The 19,913-nt window shown below is 39.8% G+C and overlaps 2 protein-coding genes across 2 annotated transcripts; both read right to left on the reverse strand.

The window, feature by feature from the left end:
• Nucleotides 1–1,821: 1,821 nt before the first annotated feature.
• LOC127788115 (uncharacterized) lies at nt 1,822–2,208 on the reverse strand. The gene is made up of 2 exons (XM_052316227.1): nt 2,013–2,208; nt 1,822–1,949 (listed from the first exon to the last, which is right to left on the reverse strand). The coding sequence occupies exons 1-2, from the start codon at nt 2,206–2,208 to the stop codon at nt 1,822–1,824; spliced, it is 324 nt and encodes a 107-aa protein (XP_052172187.1).
• A 1,068-nt stretch (nt 2,209–3,276) lies between these two features.
• On the reverse strand, nt 3,277–15,928 carry LOC127788116 (uncharacterized). Its single transcript, XM_052316228.1, has 3 exons — nt 14,564–15,928; nt 14,117–14,215; nt 3,277–3,867 (listed from the first exon to the last, which is right to left on the reverse strand). Exons 1-3 carry the CDS (start codon nt 15,926–15,928, stop codon nt 3,277–3,279), a joined length of 2,055 nt encoding a protein of 684 aa, XP_052172188.1.
• Nucleotides 15,929–19,913: the final 3,985 nt, after the last annotated feature.

The following is a 19,913-nucleotide window of genomic DNA, read 5'->3' on the forward strand; positions in this document are numbered from 1 at the left end:
ACCGTAAAAGATTAAATCCAAACGAGCAATCGCTCATACAATAATATGCTGTTTCTTTCTAATCAAAGCCTCAGCCGAGCACGTCAATTAAACCTATCAAAAGATCATGCATGCATTCACACAACCGTGTAAAAGAAACATACATAAAATTATAGAAGGAAAAGAAACGAAATCATCAACAAAAACATGAGAATCGAGTTCCAAACCGGATTCGACTACATGACCGAGACTCAAACCGGGCAAGGGGAACGGGAATGTAGCAGATTACAAGCGAATTAGCCTTCCATAGAAGCGGTGAAAATCCTCCAAAATCGGCCACGCTCATGTCTCTTTGCTAGCTCTTATTTATAGGGTTTTCGAAAAGAAAAACGTAGGCTAAATGGGCTTAGGGATTGTTTATTACATATGGCCCATAATTTAATTAATTAAAAAGGGCCCAATGGATTCTAAATTCACCCATAATCCATAATGAAGTATGGTTGCCTCTTTCAAACTCGATGTCTGTCCACTTTGCGAAGCCCACTTGCGCCTCTATCGAAATAGCTCAAATCTGCGGCCCAAATCTGCCAAATAAGAATAAAAATAATGTGAAGCCCAATAAAATAAAATAAACACAAGACACATGAAATAACCTAAATAGAGTGCAATGAAGATGGAATAAGAAGGATAAATAATATAAAATATGCGCGCTATCAAATTCCCCCACACTTAGACTTTTGCACTCCTGGGCAAAACACTAAACGCTAACATTCACTCTTTCAAACAAAAAGGATGTGAAGAATGCAAAATGAGAGGCATGGCAAGTTTTATAGGAATTCAACACTCAAAGATCATCTTTCTTACACTTCCCAGATAAACAAGTAGCACGGCAATTTTACTTGGCAAGACGAGTCAAAATAAGCAGACCCTCATAGAATAAGAATATGCTCTCAAGTTTCTCAAATGCTATGTCTAACTCCACCCAATCATAATTCCACTACCAGATATGCTCATCTTCTAAATCTCCACTCTCAATGCTTTTTGCATGCAAATCAAAAGGACTTTTATTCATGGCTTTAATATGGTAAGGTGAAAGGGATAGGAAGATAACAATGAAAAGTAAACCTTAGGAAGAAAGAAAAAATTCAAGACAATCCAAGATCAATGAAGAACTATTAAGCAAGCAGAAAATAGAACCTGTTTTTTTTGAATGGTGGGTGCGTTTTACGCTCCATCCCAACCTTGGTGAGTGCGTTTTACGCTCCATCTCACCTTGGCCTTTGGCCTTTCTATCTATTTTTCTTTTGATTCCAAAGGACTTGCTTAATATTTTGCCATAATCAAGGGATGCAATGAATGTTCTTCAACCTAAAGAAGGGAAAAGATCCTTTTCTTTTTTTTTTTTTTGGGTATGGCGAGTAAAATGAAAGAATGCCTTAATCATCTTTTCACATGCATGAGCATTGATAGCTTCAATAAAGATTCAAAACAAGCTCTAGAATGATACCCATAATTAGTGAATGCACGCATAGCATAAGAAAGAACAGGCACAAATATTCTCACAAAGACTACCTCAATCAACCCACCAAGCCAAACTCATTTCCAATTTACTTGAAAGCCCAAAAAAGATAAGATCGACTTTCTAAACATGCCAAATTCTTTCAACTCAATTTGCCTCATTTTGCAAATTTTTTTTTTTTTTTTTTTTTGTACTTCTATTCTAAAACTCCCCCCCCCCCACACACACACTCAAACATTACATTGTCCTCAATGTAAGCATGCAGCAAGAATCAGGTATAAGACAAGTAAGAAAAGTAAGGAGAAAGAAACAGCCTGGTGGTATCAGGTCGGGGGAAGGTCTAAGAGAGATAGCTCCTCCACTGTGTGTTCTATAAAGCCCTCATAGAAATGTTTAAGCCTCTGCCCATTAACTGTGAATTTCTTCGTAGTCGACTCATCCATAATCTCAACTGCACCATAAGGAAAAACATGAGTAACCACAAAAGGACCAACCCATCTAGAACACAACTTACCAGGCATCAGCTTTAGGCGTGAATTGTAGAGGAGGACTTTATTGCCAACGTTGAACTCCTTCTTGGCAATCAATTTGTCGTGTGCAACTTTGGTCTTTTCCTTGTATATCCTGGAGTTCTCATATGCCGCTAACCTCAATTCCTCAAGCTCTTGCAATTGAAGCTTTCGTTTGGAACCATCTTCTGTCATGTCCATGTTGCATTGCTTCACCGCCCAATAGGCCTTATGCTCGATCTCTACCGGCAGATGACATGCTTTTCCAAAGACCATTCGATATGGGGACATGCCGATCGGAGTCTTGTAGGCCGTGCGGTAGGCCCAAAGTGCATCTTCCAACCTTTGGCTCTAGTCTTTCCTGTTGGGCTGGACTGTCTTCTCTAGAATGTGCTTGATCTCTCTTTTTGAAACCTCAGCCTGCCCATTGGTCTGTGGATGGTAGGGCGTCGCCACTTTATGTAAAACTCCATACTTTCGGAGCATGGATTGCATCTTTCTGTTGTAGAAGTGGGATCCTTGATCACTAATGATGGCCCTGGGAATGCCAAACCTGCAGAAAATATGAGATTTAACAAAATCTACAACCATAGAAGAATCATCAGCCCGGGTGGCTTTAGCTTCCACCCATTTCGAAACATAATCCACAGCCAAAAGAATGTACACAAAACCAAAAGAGACAGGAAAAGGACCCATGAAATTAATGCCCCATACATCAAATATCTCACAGAATAATAAAGGTTTCTGAGGCATTTCATTTCTGCGTGAAATTGAACCTGTGTGTTGGCAATGTGTACAGTTCTTACAGAATCCATATGCATCTCTGAAAAGGGATGGCCAATATAACCCTACATTTAAGACATTTCTAGCAGTACGTTGCGGACCAAAATGACCACCACATGCAAGAGTGTGACAGAAATGTAGGACAGATGCAAATTCATGATCAGGGACACACCTCCTAAGGACTTGGTCACTACACAAGTGCCACAAATATGGATCATCCCATACATAGTACTTAGCTTCGCTTTTAAATTTATGTAATTGTGCTTTCTTAAAATGTGCAGGTAATTCAGAAGCAACTAGGAAATTTACCATGTCAGCATACCAAGGTTCAGTACCATGTAAGTGATAAAGCAACTCATCTTGAAAATTATCTCTGATAGGCGGATGATCCATGTCAGACGAGTCGGGAGAAGCAGGTATCCGACTCAGGTGGTCGGCTACCGAGTTTTCAGCTCCACTTTTGTCTTTGATCTCAATATCAAATTCCTAGAGTAGCAGCATCCACCGGATAAGCCTAGGTTTTGCATCCTGCTTCTTCAGAAGGAACTTCAGGGCTGCATGATCAGAAAACACAATAACTTTAGATCCCAATAAGTATGATCGAAATTTATCTAAAGCAAAGACAATGGCTAAGAGCTCTTTTTCAGTCATGGTGTAATTGGCTTGAGCACTGTCCAGGGTACGTGAGGCATAGGCAATGACATGCGACTTCTTATTCACCCGTTGAGAGAGAACGACGCCTACTGCAAGGTTTGAAACATCACACATGAGCTCGAAGGGCAACTCCCAGTTGGGTGGCTGGATGATCGGTGGAGAAGTCAATCGCCTCTTAAGTTCCTTGAAGGCTTGCTTGCATTGTTCATCAAACTTGAAATCCACATCCTTTTGGAGGAGGTGGGATAATGGAATGACAATCTTACTGAAATCTTGGATGAACCTCCTGTAAAACCCTGCATGGCCAAGGAAAGAGCGTACTTCCCGCACAGACGCGAGGTAAGGTAAAGAAGCAATGACATCCACCTTGGAACTATCGACCGCGATACCTTGTCTGGAGATAACATGACCTAAGACTATGCCCTGCTCAACCATGAAGTGACATTTTTCATAATTTAAAACAAGGTTTTTTTCAACACACCTTTCCAAAACTTTACCCAAGCTAACCAAGCAGTCATCAAATGAGGTGCCATAAACGAAAAAGTAGGGCTGGCAATTTTTGACACGACCCGATTATACGACATGACACGACACGAAGTTAAGCGGGTTTAGGTTTAGGCTAATCGGGTTCGGGTCATAAACGGGTCAACCCGTTTATGACACAATTATTTTCGTGTCTTAGGCGGGTTAACCCATCTAACCCGTTTAGACACGCAATGACTCGTTTAAAACTTATTTATAAAATAAATTAAAAATAATTATAAAATTCAAAAAATATTTTAAAATCTCAAAATATCCCCCCACCCCACCCCCCGCGCGTCTGAAACCCTAAACTCCCCTACTCCTCTCTCATTCTTTCCCCCCCCCCCTCAAGCTCTCTCTCTCTCTCACTCTCTAAATTCTCGCCTCCGCCCCTCGCCTCCGCCTTCGCCCTTGCCTCTGCCCTCAGCATCCGCCTCCGCCCTAGGCGTCTGCCTCCGCCCTCGATCATTTCAGATCGCCTCTACCCTTGGCCCCTCGCCTCTGCCTTTGGCCCCTCATGTAACGACCCATTAGAGGGCCCAGTATTTATTCAATAATTATTTAATTAATTGTTGAAGTTTTGATTAAGAGATTTTGTCAATTAATTATTTAATGTGGCAATTCAGAGATTTTGAAGGAAAATAGTAGCATTTAATTTTATTTAATTTTGGAGTTAAAAGAATTTGCCAAGGTGGCAATCTAGTAATTTTTAATTGAGAGAATAATATTTAAATAGCATTTAAATGACATTTATTTTGTGGATTAAATGCAAGGACATGAAGGTAATTTTGGAGTTTTATTATTATTAGAGAGTTTTAATAATAATTTTTGTATTATTATTAATTAAGTGGGACTATGTATTTAAAGAAGAATGAGAATCCATGTATGAGATGGATTTGGACTAAGAGTCTCCTAGTCCCAATAGGAGAAGGTTTTGAGAGTCTCTAAGTTCAATTGGGAGACGGATTCCAAGTTATAAAAGGAAAGAGATCTAGGACTTTATGTCTATATATAGAGCCCATTAGCTTAGCTTTTCTTCACGCCGTGTGAAGAATACAAAGGGTAAGAGATAGCAGAGGCTTGCTAGAGTCTTCAGGATTGCTCCAGGGTTCGATCAAAGAGTTCTATCAGGCAAGTATTCTTCTTGTAATCCCTTCCATTACAGGTTCATATCAGTTTTGATTTCAGATTATTCTAGTTCTTAGTTGTAGTTTTCAGATTTATATCAGTAAGCGGAGACATATATATATATATATGCGTATAACAGTGAAGTTATGAGTAAGTTCTATTAATCCTCATCCATTTTGGATTGCAAGTTCCATTAATCCTCATCTATTTTGGATTGCAAGTTCCATTAATCCTCATCCATTTTGGATTGCAAGTTCTATTAATCCTTATCTATTTTGGATTGCAAGTTCTATTAATCCTCATCCATTTTGGATTGCAAGTTCTATTAATCCTTATCCATTTTGGATTGCAAGTTCCATTAATCCTTATCCATTTTGGATTGCAAGTTCCATTAATCCTTATCCATTTTGAATTACAAGTTCTATTAATCCTTAACCATTTTGGATTGCAAGTTCTATTACTCTAAGTTCTAATATCCGGATACCTTGTATCGTATCGGGATGTATCTAAAGTTCTTCGAGTATGATATCCGGATGGTTTGTTTATACATCCGGAAAGGTCAAGATAATATCCGGATGTCTCGCATGATATCCGGATGCCTCCCTCAAAAGTTAAATTTTTCATTCGAATTGTCCCCAATTATATCCGAATGCATTAGTGAGATATCTAGATGACCAGAATCATATCCGGATGTCCTAGTTCATATTCGAATACTTCCCAGCATATCCGAATAGCTTCTGCTTTGAATGTTAGTGTATCCGGATGAGCCTTCTTCATATCCGGATATCCTTCCTGATATCCGGATGACTTTTTCAGAAATCCAATTTTGCTTCCAGTGAGTCCTAATTCAAGTTTAATTCAATTAATGTATTCAATACCTTCCAACATTAAATTCATAAGCCAGAACATGACAAGTTAATCATACCCATACCCTAACTCATAGTTCATTGAATCTTTGTATTCTAATATATAGATGAAGATCATATCATGTTCAGCATTATTATAACATGATCAGCATTACTTTGTGAGATTATGTGCATACATTTTGGTATGAGCATTGAGCATGACTTTATATGGAGCACTACATATCGTGTGCTAGCATTTATGTGAGCATTGCATTGCATTATGCGCGCTAGGCGGCTTGTCCGCGGGGATCCCATCAGTTTCAGTTTCAGCTCAGTTTATGAGTTGATCGCCTGGTGGCAACTAGGGGGCTAGGGGCTTTGCCCACAGTATGTGCTTACAGTTTTTATGTATGCAGGTTTCAGTTCAGACATGTATGTATTATCAGATTATGTGGGCCTATGAGCCGAAGTTGCATACCTGCATTTAGTTTACAGTTTATGTGCATTACATTTTTATGAATGCAATCAGACAGTGATTATCCAGTATAAGTTCAGTTATCTATTTATCAGTATCGATATTCTTCGATTCAGCTTCAGTATTCTTTCCAGCTTATTACTTGCTGAGCTTTTGTAGCTCACCTTGTACTCTTCACCCCTCCAGGTTCTAGCAGGGGAGTATCAGATGTGGGGCCTAGCAGTAGTGTTCAGTAGTGTGTGTACGTGGAGCCGCTCAAGATAAAAGATGTCTGGGAGTCTGTTGAGGTTTATAGTGTTTTCTCAGTTTAGATCTATTTTATATTTCAGTTAAGGGATTGGCCCTTAGACAGAGTTTGTGCTTTTCAGTTTGTAATGTCTCAGAGTTTTTATTTCAGTTGATTGAGATGTTCAGTCATGGTATTAGATTTCAGATTATCAGTTAGTTTTATTTTATTATCTCCAGTAGCACCTCTTCTCGGTCAATTCTAGGAGAGGGGGTGTTACAGTATTGGTATCAAAGCAGTGTTTTGAGGAGTCTCCCGTACACACATAGGATGTTGGGTAGAGTTAGGACTTGTGTTCGTCAGTTAGACATGTTGGCCTAATTAGCAGTATTCTAACCCTAAGTGGTGATGCAGAAAGATGAGTAATAGAGGTGGACGACCCCGTACCCACAGTGAGGCTACTTCTATTCCAGATGAGGTTCTAGTATCCACGCTAGGCTCACCAGGAGAGTCAATCGCAATCTACGGCAAGATTGGCCGAGATGCGAGGTATGTTAGTAGGATTGATGAGGGTGGTAGATACCCTAGTTATTAATTAGGCAAAGTCAAGTTCCCCAAGAAGTAGGAGGTAGTAGTGGTGGTAAGCCAGTCACTCCAATAGCTCTAGTTGTGGAGGTAGATACAGGGAGTTAGTTATTAAAGGATTTCATGGCCTTCTGACCATCAGCATTCTATAGAGGCACATATGCAACAACAGTTGAAAATTAGATGCTATCGATTGTACAGACGATCACCGAGTGCGACTTAGCACATTTTTATGCAGAGGTGATGCCGAGAGATGGTGGAAGACTGTCCGTTAGAGATTAGTAATCAACAACCCGCATGGGTCGAGTTTTAGCAAGTGTTAAATGACGCTTATTATTCAGCATGGGTCAAGGACCAGAAAGTTTTTGAGTTGGAATAAGGTATCAAGACAGTGGCCCAAGGTGAAGCAGAGTTTATAGTCTTGACTATATAGGCCTCAAAGTTGGTGTCCACTGAAGCTAAAAAGGTTGTTAAATTCCAGAGAGGATTGTGTGTTGATATTTTCCACGCTTTTGGAAGAGCTCAGAGTGTGGATTATGCCACGGTAGTTTAGCAAGACTATGCTATCAAGAGAAATGTTTGAGAATTGCGAGATCGAGGTACAAGATAAGAAGCTATTTGGAGACTTAGAAATTCTTGATGTTAGGGATTTTGATTTGATCCTTGACATGGATTGGTTGTCACGACATTATGCAAGAGTTGACCGTCGATGGAAGATTATAGACTTTGATCTACCTCGATAGCCGGTTCAGATATATAGAGGAGTCAAGCCTATGGCTATGATTCCAATTATCTTAGTGATGAAATTAGAGAAGTTGATGCGTGATGGAAGTAAAGTTTACCTAGTTTTTGTTTCCTCAGATGAGGGAAGCAAGAAGAAGTTGTTTAAGGTGCCAGTAGTACGAGATTTCTCATATGCTTTCCTTGATGAATTACCAGGATTACTTCCTCTGAGAGGAGCAGAGTTTACTATTGAGTTATTGTCTGGTACATAGCCTATTTCTAAGGCTCCGTATCGAATGGCACCTAATAAGCTAAACGAGTTGAAGGCCTAGTTAGAAGAATTAATAGAAAAGGGTTTTATCTAACCTAGTTCATCCCTATGGGGCGCACCAGTATTGTTCGTGAGGAAGAAAGATGGATCTTTGAGGTTGTGCATAGAATATGTCTAATTAAATCAGGTGATAGTGAAGAACAAGTACCTCTTACCTCAAGTGGATGACTTATTAGACCAGTTGCGAGGAGCTAAAGTGTTTCAAAGATAGACTTAAGATCAGGTTACCATCAGGTGCGAGTCAGAGATGATATTCAGAAGATTGCTTTCAGGACTCACTAAGGACACTATGAGTTTGTGGTAATGCCATTTGGGTTAATGAATGCTCTAGCTATTTTCATGGATTTGATGAATCGAGTTCTACGGGAGTACCGAGATTGCTTCATTATTGTCTTCATAGATGATATTTTAGTTGCTCACCTAATGTAAAGGAGCATATAGAGCATCTTACTTTGGTACTATAGAGGCTCAGAGAAGAGCAATTGTACGTCAAGTTCAGCAAGTATGACTTTGGCTCACTCAGATTGGATTTCTAGGTCATGTGGTGTCTGGAGATGATATTTCAGTGGATCCAGACAAGACTAAAGCAGTTATGGATTGGCTGAGGCCGATGACAGTGAAAGAGATATCTAGTTTTCTAGGCCTTGTAGGCTATTATAGGCGATTCATTGAGGGATTTGCTTGTTTATCCTCCCCTAAGACTAAGTTAACAAGAAAATGAGAGAAGTTTGAATGGAATGTCGCGAATAAACGTGATTCCCAAGAATTAAAGCAAAAGTTGACCACCGCACTAGTCTTAGCTATACCAAGAAGTGAAGAGAAATATTCCATTTACAGTAATGCTTTCCATTAGGATTGGGATGCGTATTGATGTAAGAGGGTTGAGTTAATGCTTATGCTTCCAGACAATTGAAGAAACACGAGGTGAACTACCCTACTCATGATTTGTAGTTGGCAGCGATAGTATTTGCATTAAAGATATGGAGACAATATTTATATGGTGAGGAAGTTGAAATTTATATAGATCATAAGAGCCTACATTATGTTCTATCATAGAAAGAATTGAGCATGAGGCAAAGACGTTGGGTCGAGTTATTTAAGGACTTCAACTGTGAGATTCTATATCATCCAGGAAAGGCTAAAGTAGTAGCCGATGCTTTGAGTTGGCGAGGAGCTTCTATGGCTACAATGATGGTTCAAGAATAAAAGTTATTAAAGCAATTAAGTACCTTATCTATTTCAGCTCCAGAGGATAGATCAATTGTGAGTTGTGCTTACATGAGAATACAACCCGAGTTGTTTGATTTAATCAAGGACCAGCAATTAAAAGATGAGAAGTTAGCACAGATTTTAATAGAAATCAAGAAGTTTTCTCCTTTGGATATACTATATGGAGTGATGGTATACTTTCATTTCAAGGACGAATTTGTATGCCCGATGATGAAAATTTTAAACAAGGGATTTTGAATGAAGCACACAGGAGTCATTACACTATTCATCCAGGTGTTGCGAAGATGGACCACGACCTTAAGCGACAGTATTGGTGGAGTGGTACGAAGAAATATGTAACTAAATATGTTTGGCAGTGTTCAGTATGTCAGCAAATTAAAGCGGAACATCAGAAACTCGCAGGTTTATTAGTTCCATTACCTATTCCAGAGTGGAAATGGGATAATGTTGCTATGGATTTTGTGATGGGTTTACCCAGGATGACTAGAGGCTATGAGGTTATATGGGTGATTATTGATTATTTGATTAAATCAGCCCATTTTTTGCCTATTAAGAAGACTTACCCATTGAATAGATTTTTCAGAATTTATATTGAGGAGATTGTGAAGTTACACGGTGTTCCATCCAGCATTGTATCAGATCGAGATCCTCGTTTCACTTCTCATTTTTGGGGAGTTTTGCATGATGCATTAGGATCTCAGTTGAAGTATAGTACAACATTTCATCATTAGACAGATGGTCAGTCAGAAAGGACTATTAGGACTCTCGAGAACATGTTGAGAGCTTATGTTCTAGATTTCCAAGGTAGTTGGGATGAGCATCTACCTTTGGTAGAATTTTCCTATAATAATAGTTTCCATTCAAGTATTGGAATGTCCGTATGAGGCTTTGTATGGACGACTGTGTCGATCGCTAATATGTTGGGAAGAGATTGGAGATAGGGATTTATTAGGTCCTAAAATTGTTGAGCAGACGTCAGAAAAGATTCAAGTTATCAAAGCTAGAATGAAAATAACCCAAGACAGACAAAAAAGTTATGCAGATAAGCGACGTCGAGACCTCAAGTTTGAGGTAGGTGACAATGTTTGGTTGAGGGTCATGCCTATTAAAGGAGTTTGTAGATTTATCCCCGTTACATTGGTTCGTTTGAAATTTTGAGACGCATAGGGACTTTGGCATATGAGTTAGCTTTGCACCTTAGTTGTCCCATGTGCATAACGTGTTTCATGTTTTGATGTTGAGGAAGTATGTTCCAGATCCTCAGCAAGTAATTGATTTTCAGACTCTTGAAGTTAGAGAAGATGTGTCTTATGAAGAGATGCTTACCAGTATTCTAGAGCGAAAAGAAAAGATTTTGAGGAACCGATCAATTCCTCTTGTTAAGGTTAATTGGAAGCGTCACTTGTCAGAAGAGCTAACGTGAGAATTAGAAGAAGAGATAAGGCGTCTTTACCCCTCATTGTTTGAGTAACCAGATACGAATTTAGAGTACCAAATTCTTTTAAGGAGGGAAGAAATTGTAACGACCCATTAGAGGGCCCAGTATTTATTCAATAATTATTTAATTAATTGTTGAAGTTTTGATTAAGAGATTTTGTCAATTAATTATTTAATGTGGCAATTCAGAGATTTTGAAGGAAAATAGTAGCATTTAATTTTATTTAATTTTGGAGTTAAAAGAATTTGCCAATGTGGCAATCTAGTAATTTTTAATTGAGAGAATAATATTTAAATAGCATTTAAATGACATTTATTTTGTGGATTAAATGCAAGGACATGAAGGTAATTTTGGAGTTTTATTATTATTGGAGAGTTTTAATAATAATTTTTGTATTATTATTAATTAAGTGGGACTATGTATTTAAAGAAGAATGAGAATCCATGTATGAGATGGATTTGGACTAAGAGTCTCCTAGTCCCAATAGGAGAAGGTTTTGAGAGTCTCCAAGTTCAATTGGGAGATGGATTCCAAGTTATAAAAGGAAAGAGATCTAGGACTTTATGCTTATATATAGAGCCCATTAGCTTAGCTTTTCTTCACGCCGTGTGAAGAATAGAAAGGGTAAGAGATAGCAGAGGCTTGCTAGAGTCTTCAGGATTGCTCCAGGGTTCGATCAAAGAGTTCTATCAGGCAAGTATTCTTCTTGTAATCCCTTCCATTACAGGTTCATATCAGTTTTGATTTCAGATTATTCCAGTTCTTAGTTGTAGTTTTCAGATTTATATCAGTAAGCAGAGACGTATATATATATATATGCGTATAACAGTGAAGTTATGAGTAAGTTCTATTAATCCTCATCCATTTTGGATTGCTAGTTCCATTAATCCTCATCCATTTTGGATTGCAAGTTCAATTAATCCTCATCCATTTTGGATTGCAAGTTCTATTAATCCTCATCCATTTTGGATTGCAAGTTCTATTAATCCTCATCCATTTTGGATTGCAAGTTCCATTAATCCTTATCCATTTTGGATTGCAAGTTCCATTAATCCTTATCCATTTTGAATTACAAGTTCTATTAATCCTTAACCATTTTGGATTGCAAGTTCTATTACTCTAAGTTCTAATATTCGGATACCTTGTATCGTATCGGGATGTATCTAAAGTTCTTCGAGTATGATATCCGGATGGTTTGTTTATACATCCGGAAAGGTCAAGATAATATCCGGATGTCTCCCATGATATCCGGATGCCTCCCTCAAAAGTTAAATTTTTCATTCGAATTGTCCCCAGTTATATCCGAATGCATCAGTGAGATATCTAGATGACCAGAATCATATCCAGATGTCCTAGTTCATATTCGAATACTTCCCAGCATATCCGAATAGCTTCTGCTTTGAATGTCAGTGTATCCGGATGAGCCTTCTTCATATCCGGATATCCTTCCTGATATCCGGATGACTTTTCCAGAAATCCAATTTTGCTTCCAGTGAGTCCTAATTCAAGTTTAATTCAATTAATGTATTCAATACCTTTCAACATTGAATTCATAAGCCAGAACATGACAAGTTAATCATACCCATACCCTAACTCATAGTTCATTGAATCTTTGTATTCTAATATATAGATGAAGATCATATCATGTTCAGCATTATTATAACATGATCAGCATTACTTTGTGAGATTATGTGCATACATTTTGGTATGAGCATTGAGCATGACTTTATATGGAGCACTACATATCGTGTGCTAGCATTTATGTGAGCATTGCATTGCATTATGCGCGCTAGGTGGCTTGTCCGCGGGGATCCCATTAGTTTCAGTTTCAGCTCAGTTTATGAGTTGCTCGCCTGGTGGCAACCAGGGGGCTAGGGGCTTTGCCCACAGTATGTGCTTACAGTTTTTATGTATGCAGGTTTCAGTTCAGACATGTATGTATTATCAGATTATGTGGGCCTATGAGCCGAAGTTGCATACCTGCATTTAGTTTACAGTTTATGTGCATTACATTTTTATGAATGCAATCAGACAGTGATTATCCAGTATAAGTTCAGTTATCTATTTATCAGTATCGATATTATTCGATTCAGCTTCAGTATTCTTTCCAGCTTATTACTTGCTGAGCTTTTGTAGCTCACCTTGTACTCTTCACCCCTCCAAGTTCTAGCAGGGGAGTATTAGATGTGGGGCCTAGCAGTAGTGTTCAGTAGTGTGTGTACGTGGAGCTGCTCAAGATAAAAGATGTCTGGGAGTCTGTTAAGTTTTATAGTGTTTTCTCAGTTTAGATCTATTTTATATTTCAATTGAGGGATTGTCCCTTAGACAGAGTTTGTGCTTTTCGGTTTGTAATGTCTCAGAGTTTTTATTTCAGTTGATTGAGATGTTCAGTCATGGTATCAGATTTTAGATTATCAGTTAGTTTTATTTTATTATCTCCAGTAGCACCTCTTCTCGGTCAGTTCTAGGAGAGGGGGTGTTACACCTCACCTCCGCCCTCGGTGTTCGCCTCCGCCCTCGGTCATTTCAGATCCGACAAAATCAGGTTTCAAAAGCTCAAGCTCAAGTTCCCTCAGCCTCGGCGTCTGCCTCCGCTCTCGGCCTCCGGCTCTACCTCCATCCTCAGTCATTTCATTTCTCTTCTTGATTCTATTTGATGTGATAATCTTGAGATTTGGATGATTGTATTTGAGCTTTGGGATTTGGATGATTGTATTCGGAGATTTGGATTAAATTTTTTATTGCATGGATGATAAAATGTGGGATTTTATATGTGTATTGAGTTGGTTTTTTTATGTATTCAATAAGTTTTTACATGTTACAGGTAAAAGGGTTGGACGGGTTAGTAGGTGACACAAAACGACCCGTTTAAATTAAACGGGTTAAACAGGTGACACGACACTACCCGTTTAATTAAACGGGTTAAACGGGTCATGTCGTGTTACACGTTTAATAAACGTGTCGTGTTCGGGTTTAAGGAATTTGACACGATTATTAAACGGGTCGTGTTCGGGTTAGCCTGATGCGTGTTATATGTGTGTCTCGACACAACACGATTACGACCCGCCAACCCGAATTGCCAGCCCTACGGAAAAGTCATCCATGAATACTTCCATACAATGCTCAAGAAAGTCAGAAAATAAACTCATCATGCACTGCTGGAACGTACCTGGAGCATTACATAAGCCAAATGAATCCTTCGGTAGGCAAAAGTGCCGAAAGGACAAGTGAAGGTGGTCTTCTCCTGATCCTTTGATGCTATGCATATCTGAAAATAACCAGAAAAGCCATCAAGAAAACAATAATGCGATTTACCTACTAACCTTTCCAACATTTGGTCGATGAATGGAAGGGGAAAGTGATATTTTCTGGTTGCTTGGTTGAGCTTCCTATAGTCAATGCAGACCCTCTAGCTGTTCTGCACTCTCATGGGCACTAGCTCATTTCTTTCATTAGCCACCACTGTGAAACCTGTCTTCTTGGGGACAACCTGCACTAGACTCACCCACTTGCTATCAGATATAGGATAGATGATACCAGCCGAAAGTAACTTACTTACCTCTTTCTTGACCACATCTAGGATGGTGGGATTGAGTCTCCTCTGTGGCTGCCTCACTGGTCGGGCTCCTTCCTCTAAATGAATCCTGTGCATGCACAAAGAAGGACTAATACCTAGTATGTCTGCCAAGGTCCAGCCTATTACTCGTTTGTTCCTCCTGAGTAGGTCCAGCAATCTCTGCTCTTGGTCAGGGCAGAGGTTGTTGGCTATGAGCACTGGCAACTTCTCTCCCTCCTCCAAGTAAGCATACTTGAGGTTGTCGGATAAGGGTTTGCACTCTAAGGCAAGTGGCTGTTGAATTGAAGGAAGCAACCTATTTGTGTTTAAGTCAAGAGAACCATCTGCTTGCATGACATTCTTAGCAAGGGAAACATTCTCAACGGGGTGCGCATGCTGAAAACTCATGTCAGATTCAGAAAGATTTAAAAACTCATCTATCTCAGAACAAGCAACACACTTACTAAACCCATCATGATAATCAAGGCAATGCACACTATCAAGAAAGTCATGGATGGTGGGGAACTCAGAAACAAAGTCAGCAAGATCAGCACATGCAACATCAACCATCAAGTCAATAGAATTAACATGCCAGGAGGAATGATCTTCTGAAGGATACTTCATGGAATCAAGAATGTTGAAATGGATAGTATTAACAACAAATTCCATAGACAAGGTACCCTCATGCACATTAATTATTGTCCTAGCAGTTTTCAAGAAAAGTCTGCCTAGTATCAATGGTGCATGTCCAAGTTTGTTATCATCTTCCATATTTAAAACATAAAAGTCAGCTGGGAAGATAAGATCCTTAACCTTAACCAGCACGTCCTCCAAGACTCCCGTGGGATAGGCCATGCTCCTGTTAGCTAGCTGGATTACCACTCTTGTGGATTTCAATGGGCCAACCTGCAAGGATGCATAAACAGACTTAGGCATTACATTAATGGAAGCACCCAAATCTAGCAAAGCATTTGTGAATTGCAGCTCTCCTATGGTGCAAGGAATGGTAAATGTCGCTGGATCTTTGCATTTCAAAGGCATGGTGGGCTGGATTAGGGTTGAGACATTCCTTCCAAGGTTGACCTGCTCATTTCCCTTCAGCTTCCTCTTGTGGGTGCACAAGTCTTTGAGAAACTTAGCATACTTGGGAATCTGTCTGATGGCCTCCAAGAGTGGTATATTGACTTCGACCTTCTGGAAAGTCTCCATGATCTCCTTATCCAACTCAGCTTCAGCCCTCTTCTTGTTTTGAGTGGCTCTATGGGGAAAAGGCAATGGATTGGTGTAGGGGTTCTCTCCCTTGACCTGATCATTATTGATGTGCTGCTTGGCCCTTTGAATTGAGAGGGGCTGCGCCTCTTCTTTTCTACCTGTGTTTTCTTGTGCCTTCTCTGGAACATTCACTTCTTTACCACTACACAGCATGATCGCACTCACATTTCCCTTTTAATTGGATACTAGCTGTGAAGGTAGCTGACCCGAGCCTTGACTCCTTAGCTCATTTATGTTAGTTGTTAACTGCCCAATCTGTGTCTCTAAATTCTATATGGTGGTGTCAGTCCGTTGTTGGAATTTGAGAGTATTGGCAGCCAATTGTTGCACTATGTCATCCAAGCTCGGTTCGGCCTTGGGTACTATTTGTGCTTGTTGCTTCATTGGTGTGGCATTACTTTGACCCGGTGCATTGAACCTCTGTTGGATTGGTTGAGTTGAAGCACCCCCATATCTGAAGTTGGGATGGTCTCTCCAGCCCGAATTGTAGGTGGGAGCATAGGGATCATACCTATTATGTTGTGGCTGTTGCTGAAACAGTCTTCCAGGGAAGATCCTATTACATGATTTTGTTGTGTTATCCTGCAATTGTGGGCACTGATCAGTTACATGTGAAGATAATGAACAATGCCACATACCTGCGGGGGCTGGTTTCGATCAAAGGTTAACTGGCGAACCATTGAAGTTAGTTCCTCCAGCCTATTTTCTATTCCTTTGGCCCATAGGTGCAGCACAACCAACCTCATTGACAGTCTTCATGGGAGTGTTCAACCTGGTACCAAATTGTTGTGCATTTTGAGCCATCTTTGAAATTAAGTCTCGGGCTGCAGCTGGTGTCTTTTCCACTAAGGCTCCTCCAGATGCAGCATCCACTAAGTACCTGTCCATGGGGAGTAAGCCTTCATAAAAATATTGAATGAGGAGCTGGTCACTTATCTGGTGATGAGGACAGCTAGCACACAACTTCTTGAATCTCTCCCAATACTCATGCAAGCTTTCTCCACCTATCTGTCGGATGCCACAAATGTCCTTCCAGATGGCTGCTGTTCTAGAAGCAGGGAAGAACTTCTCCAGAAATATTCTCCTCAGGCCATCCCAATCGGTAATGGCAGCCGGTGGCAAGTAATACAGCCAGTCTTTGGAAGCTCCATCAAGGGAGAAAGGGAATGCCCTTAGCTGTATTTGTTCTTCATCAACCCCTTGCGGCCTCATGGTGGAGCATACCACATGAAACTCCTTCAGATGCTTGTGTGGATCTTCACTTGCAAGACCATGAAACTTGGGAAGCAAATGTATCAATCCAGATTTTAGTTCAAAGTTTGCCTCCAATTGAGGATAGTGAATACACAAGGGTTGATAATGCACATCAGGGGCAGCCAATTCTTTAATAGTTCTGTTAGCATCATTCCCATTATTCCTATTCTCATTGCCATTGTTTTCATTGGCGGCCATATTGATCAATTTAGGTTGGAACTTAGACACAGTATCAAAGACAATGGGAAAGACACTATTAGTCACTACCCTATCTTGAGACCTAAGTTCTCTTACTTGTCGCCTAAGGGTCCTCTCAATTTCTGGATCTAAATCAATTAGTTCACCCTTAGATGATCTGGTCATGCACCAAATATCAACAAGAACAAAAATAGAACAAAAACACACAAGGAAAGATCACATAAACACACCAAGAACACACAAAATGGCCTAAAAAATGGTCTAAACGTTGGAATTTGGCAAAAAAAACACCCTTCACACTGCATAGCAGTGATTATTTATCCTCACACCCCCATTCCTTTGGACACCAAAAATTAGGGCATTCCGAGATAGTCGATGGTGGTGAACAGTGCTGGTTATGGCAAAAAAAAAAAATAGAAAAGAAAAACAGAAAGAATGAACAAAGAAACAAAAGAATAGAACATAAACAAATCTTGTTATGGCAGAACAGATTGACGGTTCCCCAGCAACAGCGCCAAAATCTTGATCGAGGCTGTCGAATCGACTAGATTAGTGTATGTATTAGGACTGGTTTGCAGCTAGGATGCTCCCCAGGTCGTCTCCTAACGAACTGTCAACAACTGTCAAAACAAGATTAAACGGGGGGGGGGGGGGGGGGTTGATGAAAACCGAACTTAAAAACGCTCAGAATGAAACAAAGATGGATTCTCGACCAACTAAAACGTAACCCGCTACAAACCCTACCTCCTTACCGTGGTAATCCCCATCTCAGTTATGAAAATAATCTGTTTGGTTTGATTCTACTCTTCTACAACCGTAAAAGATTAAATCTAAACGAGCAATCGCTCATACAATAATATGTCGTTTCTTTCTAATCAAAGCCTCAACCGAGCACGTCAATTAAACCTATCAAAAGATCATGCATGCATTCACACAACCGCATAAAAGAAACATACATAAAATTATAGAAGGAAAAGAAACGAAATCATCAACAAAAACATGAGAATCGAGTTCCAAACCGGATTCGACTACATGACCGAGACTCAAACCGGGCAAGGGGAACGGGAATGTAGCAGATTACAAGCGAATTAGCCTTCCATAGAAGCGGTGAAAATCCTCCAAAATCGGCCACCCTACTACCTCTTTGCTAGCTCTTATTTATAGGGTTTTGGAAAAGAAAAACCTAGGCTAAATGGGCTTAGGGATTGTTTATTACATATGGCCCATAATTTAATTAATTAAAAAGGGCCCAATGGATTCTAAATTTACCCATAACCCATAATGAAGTATGGTTACCTCTTTCAAACTTGATGTCCGTCCACTTTGCGAAGCCCACTTGCGCCTCTATCGAAATGGCTCAAATCTGCAGCCCAAATCTGCCAAATAAGAATAAAAATAGTGTGAAGCCCAATAAAATAAAATAAACACAAGACACATGAAATAACCTAAATAGAGTGCAATGAAGATGGAATAAGAAGGATAAATAATATAAAATATGCGTGCTATCAGGGCTCCGGCCTTAAAGGAAAAGGGGGGTGCTGCTAAGAAGGTCTTCAACTCTTGGAAAGAGGCTTCGCACTCTTCCGTCCACTGGAATTCAAGTAACTTTTGTAGGCATTGGAAGAATGCCTTTTCTTGGTCTGTCGATTTTGGGAGGAAACAGGATAAAGTTGTTATCCGGTTTGTTAGTTACTGGACCTCCTTTATGTTGGCGGGGCTACGCATCGCGAGGATGGCTTCACATCTGTTTGGGTTGGCCTCAATTGTCTGACTAGTTAACATGAAGCCCAGGATCTTGTCGGCTTGCACCCCAAAAGTGCATTTTTCAAGGTTAAGCCTCATGTTATGCTACCAAACTGGGCTAAAAATTTTGGTTAGGTCCATGCATGTAATACCTTGTATTTTATATCAAAGATATTTTGAAAGTTATGGGTTAAATGAAATTTATCATAGTTTCGGGCTAATATGTAATATCCAAAACATGAACATGAAGGCAAGTGTCCATCTCAAAGCAAGTGAAGAGGTAAAATTACCCAAATAAGTAGGATTTGACAAAACCAAGAGATTCACAAAGGTCTGAGGTCGAAAACACGTGATTATGGGCACCCAGACCAAAGTGCAGAAAATGTAAACTGCTCGAAGGAGGTCGAAACGATGAATTTTTTGGAAATTCCTGAGGGAAATGAAAAGTTTGGAACTTGAGGGCCATAGTGGAATAGATGGAAAGTTCAGGGGTATTAAGGAATGGGGGCAAAATGCATTTGGAAATTATTTGGGGGGTGAAAATGAAAAATTTGCAAAAAGCAATGGGAAACCGATCGGCCACCAGCCAGCTGCCTCTAGGCATGGGGAAGGTCGCATGGAGGCTCCAAAATAGCCTCCAGGTGATGATGGTTGCATTGGGGAAGGCTATTGGTCGAGAACGATGGTGATGTGATCGTGTTTAATGGTGGAGGTGATCGGCGATTTGGCCGAGAATTTTGAGGGATTTTTGGGATGATTTAGGGCTATTTGAATCATTTGGAAGCTAGATCTAGTGCTTAAGGGATAAGAATTTCTACGATTTGGTGGATTTTAGCATCAAGAATAGGTATAAATAGGGGTTAAAGGCCAAGAGTTTAAAAGTAAAATCGGGAAAAATTACTCTTGTTTTAGCTTGAATCGAGCCTTAGGTATGGGAAGAAAT

Source organism: Diospyros lotus, chromosome 13 (assembly GCF_014633365.1).
Source record: "Diospyros lotus cultivar Yz01 chromosome 13, ASM1463336v1, whole genome shotgun sequence".
NCBI classification, from domain to species: Eukaryota; Viridiplantae; Streptophyta; class Magnoliopsida; order Ericales; family Ebenaceae; genus Diospyros; species Diospyros lotus.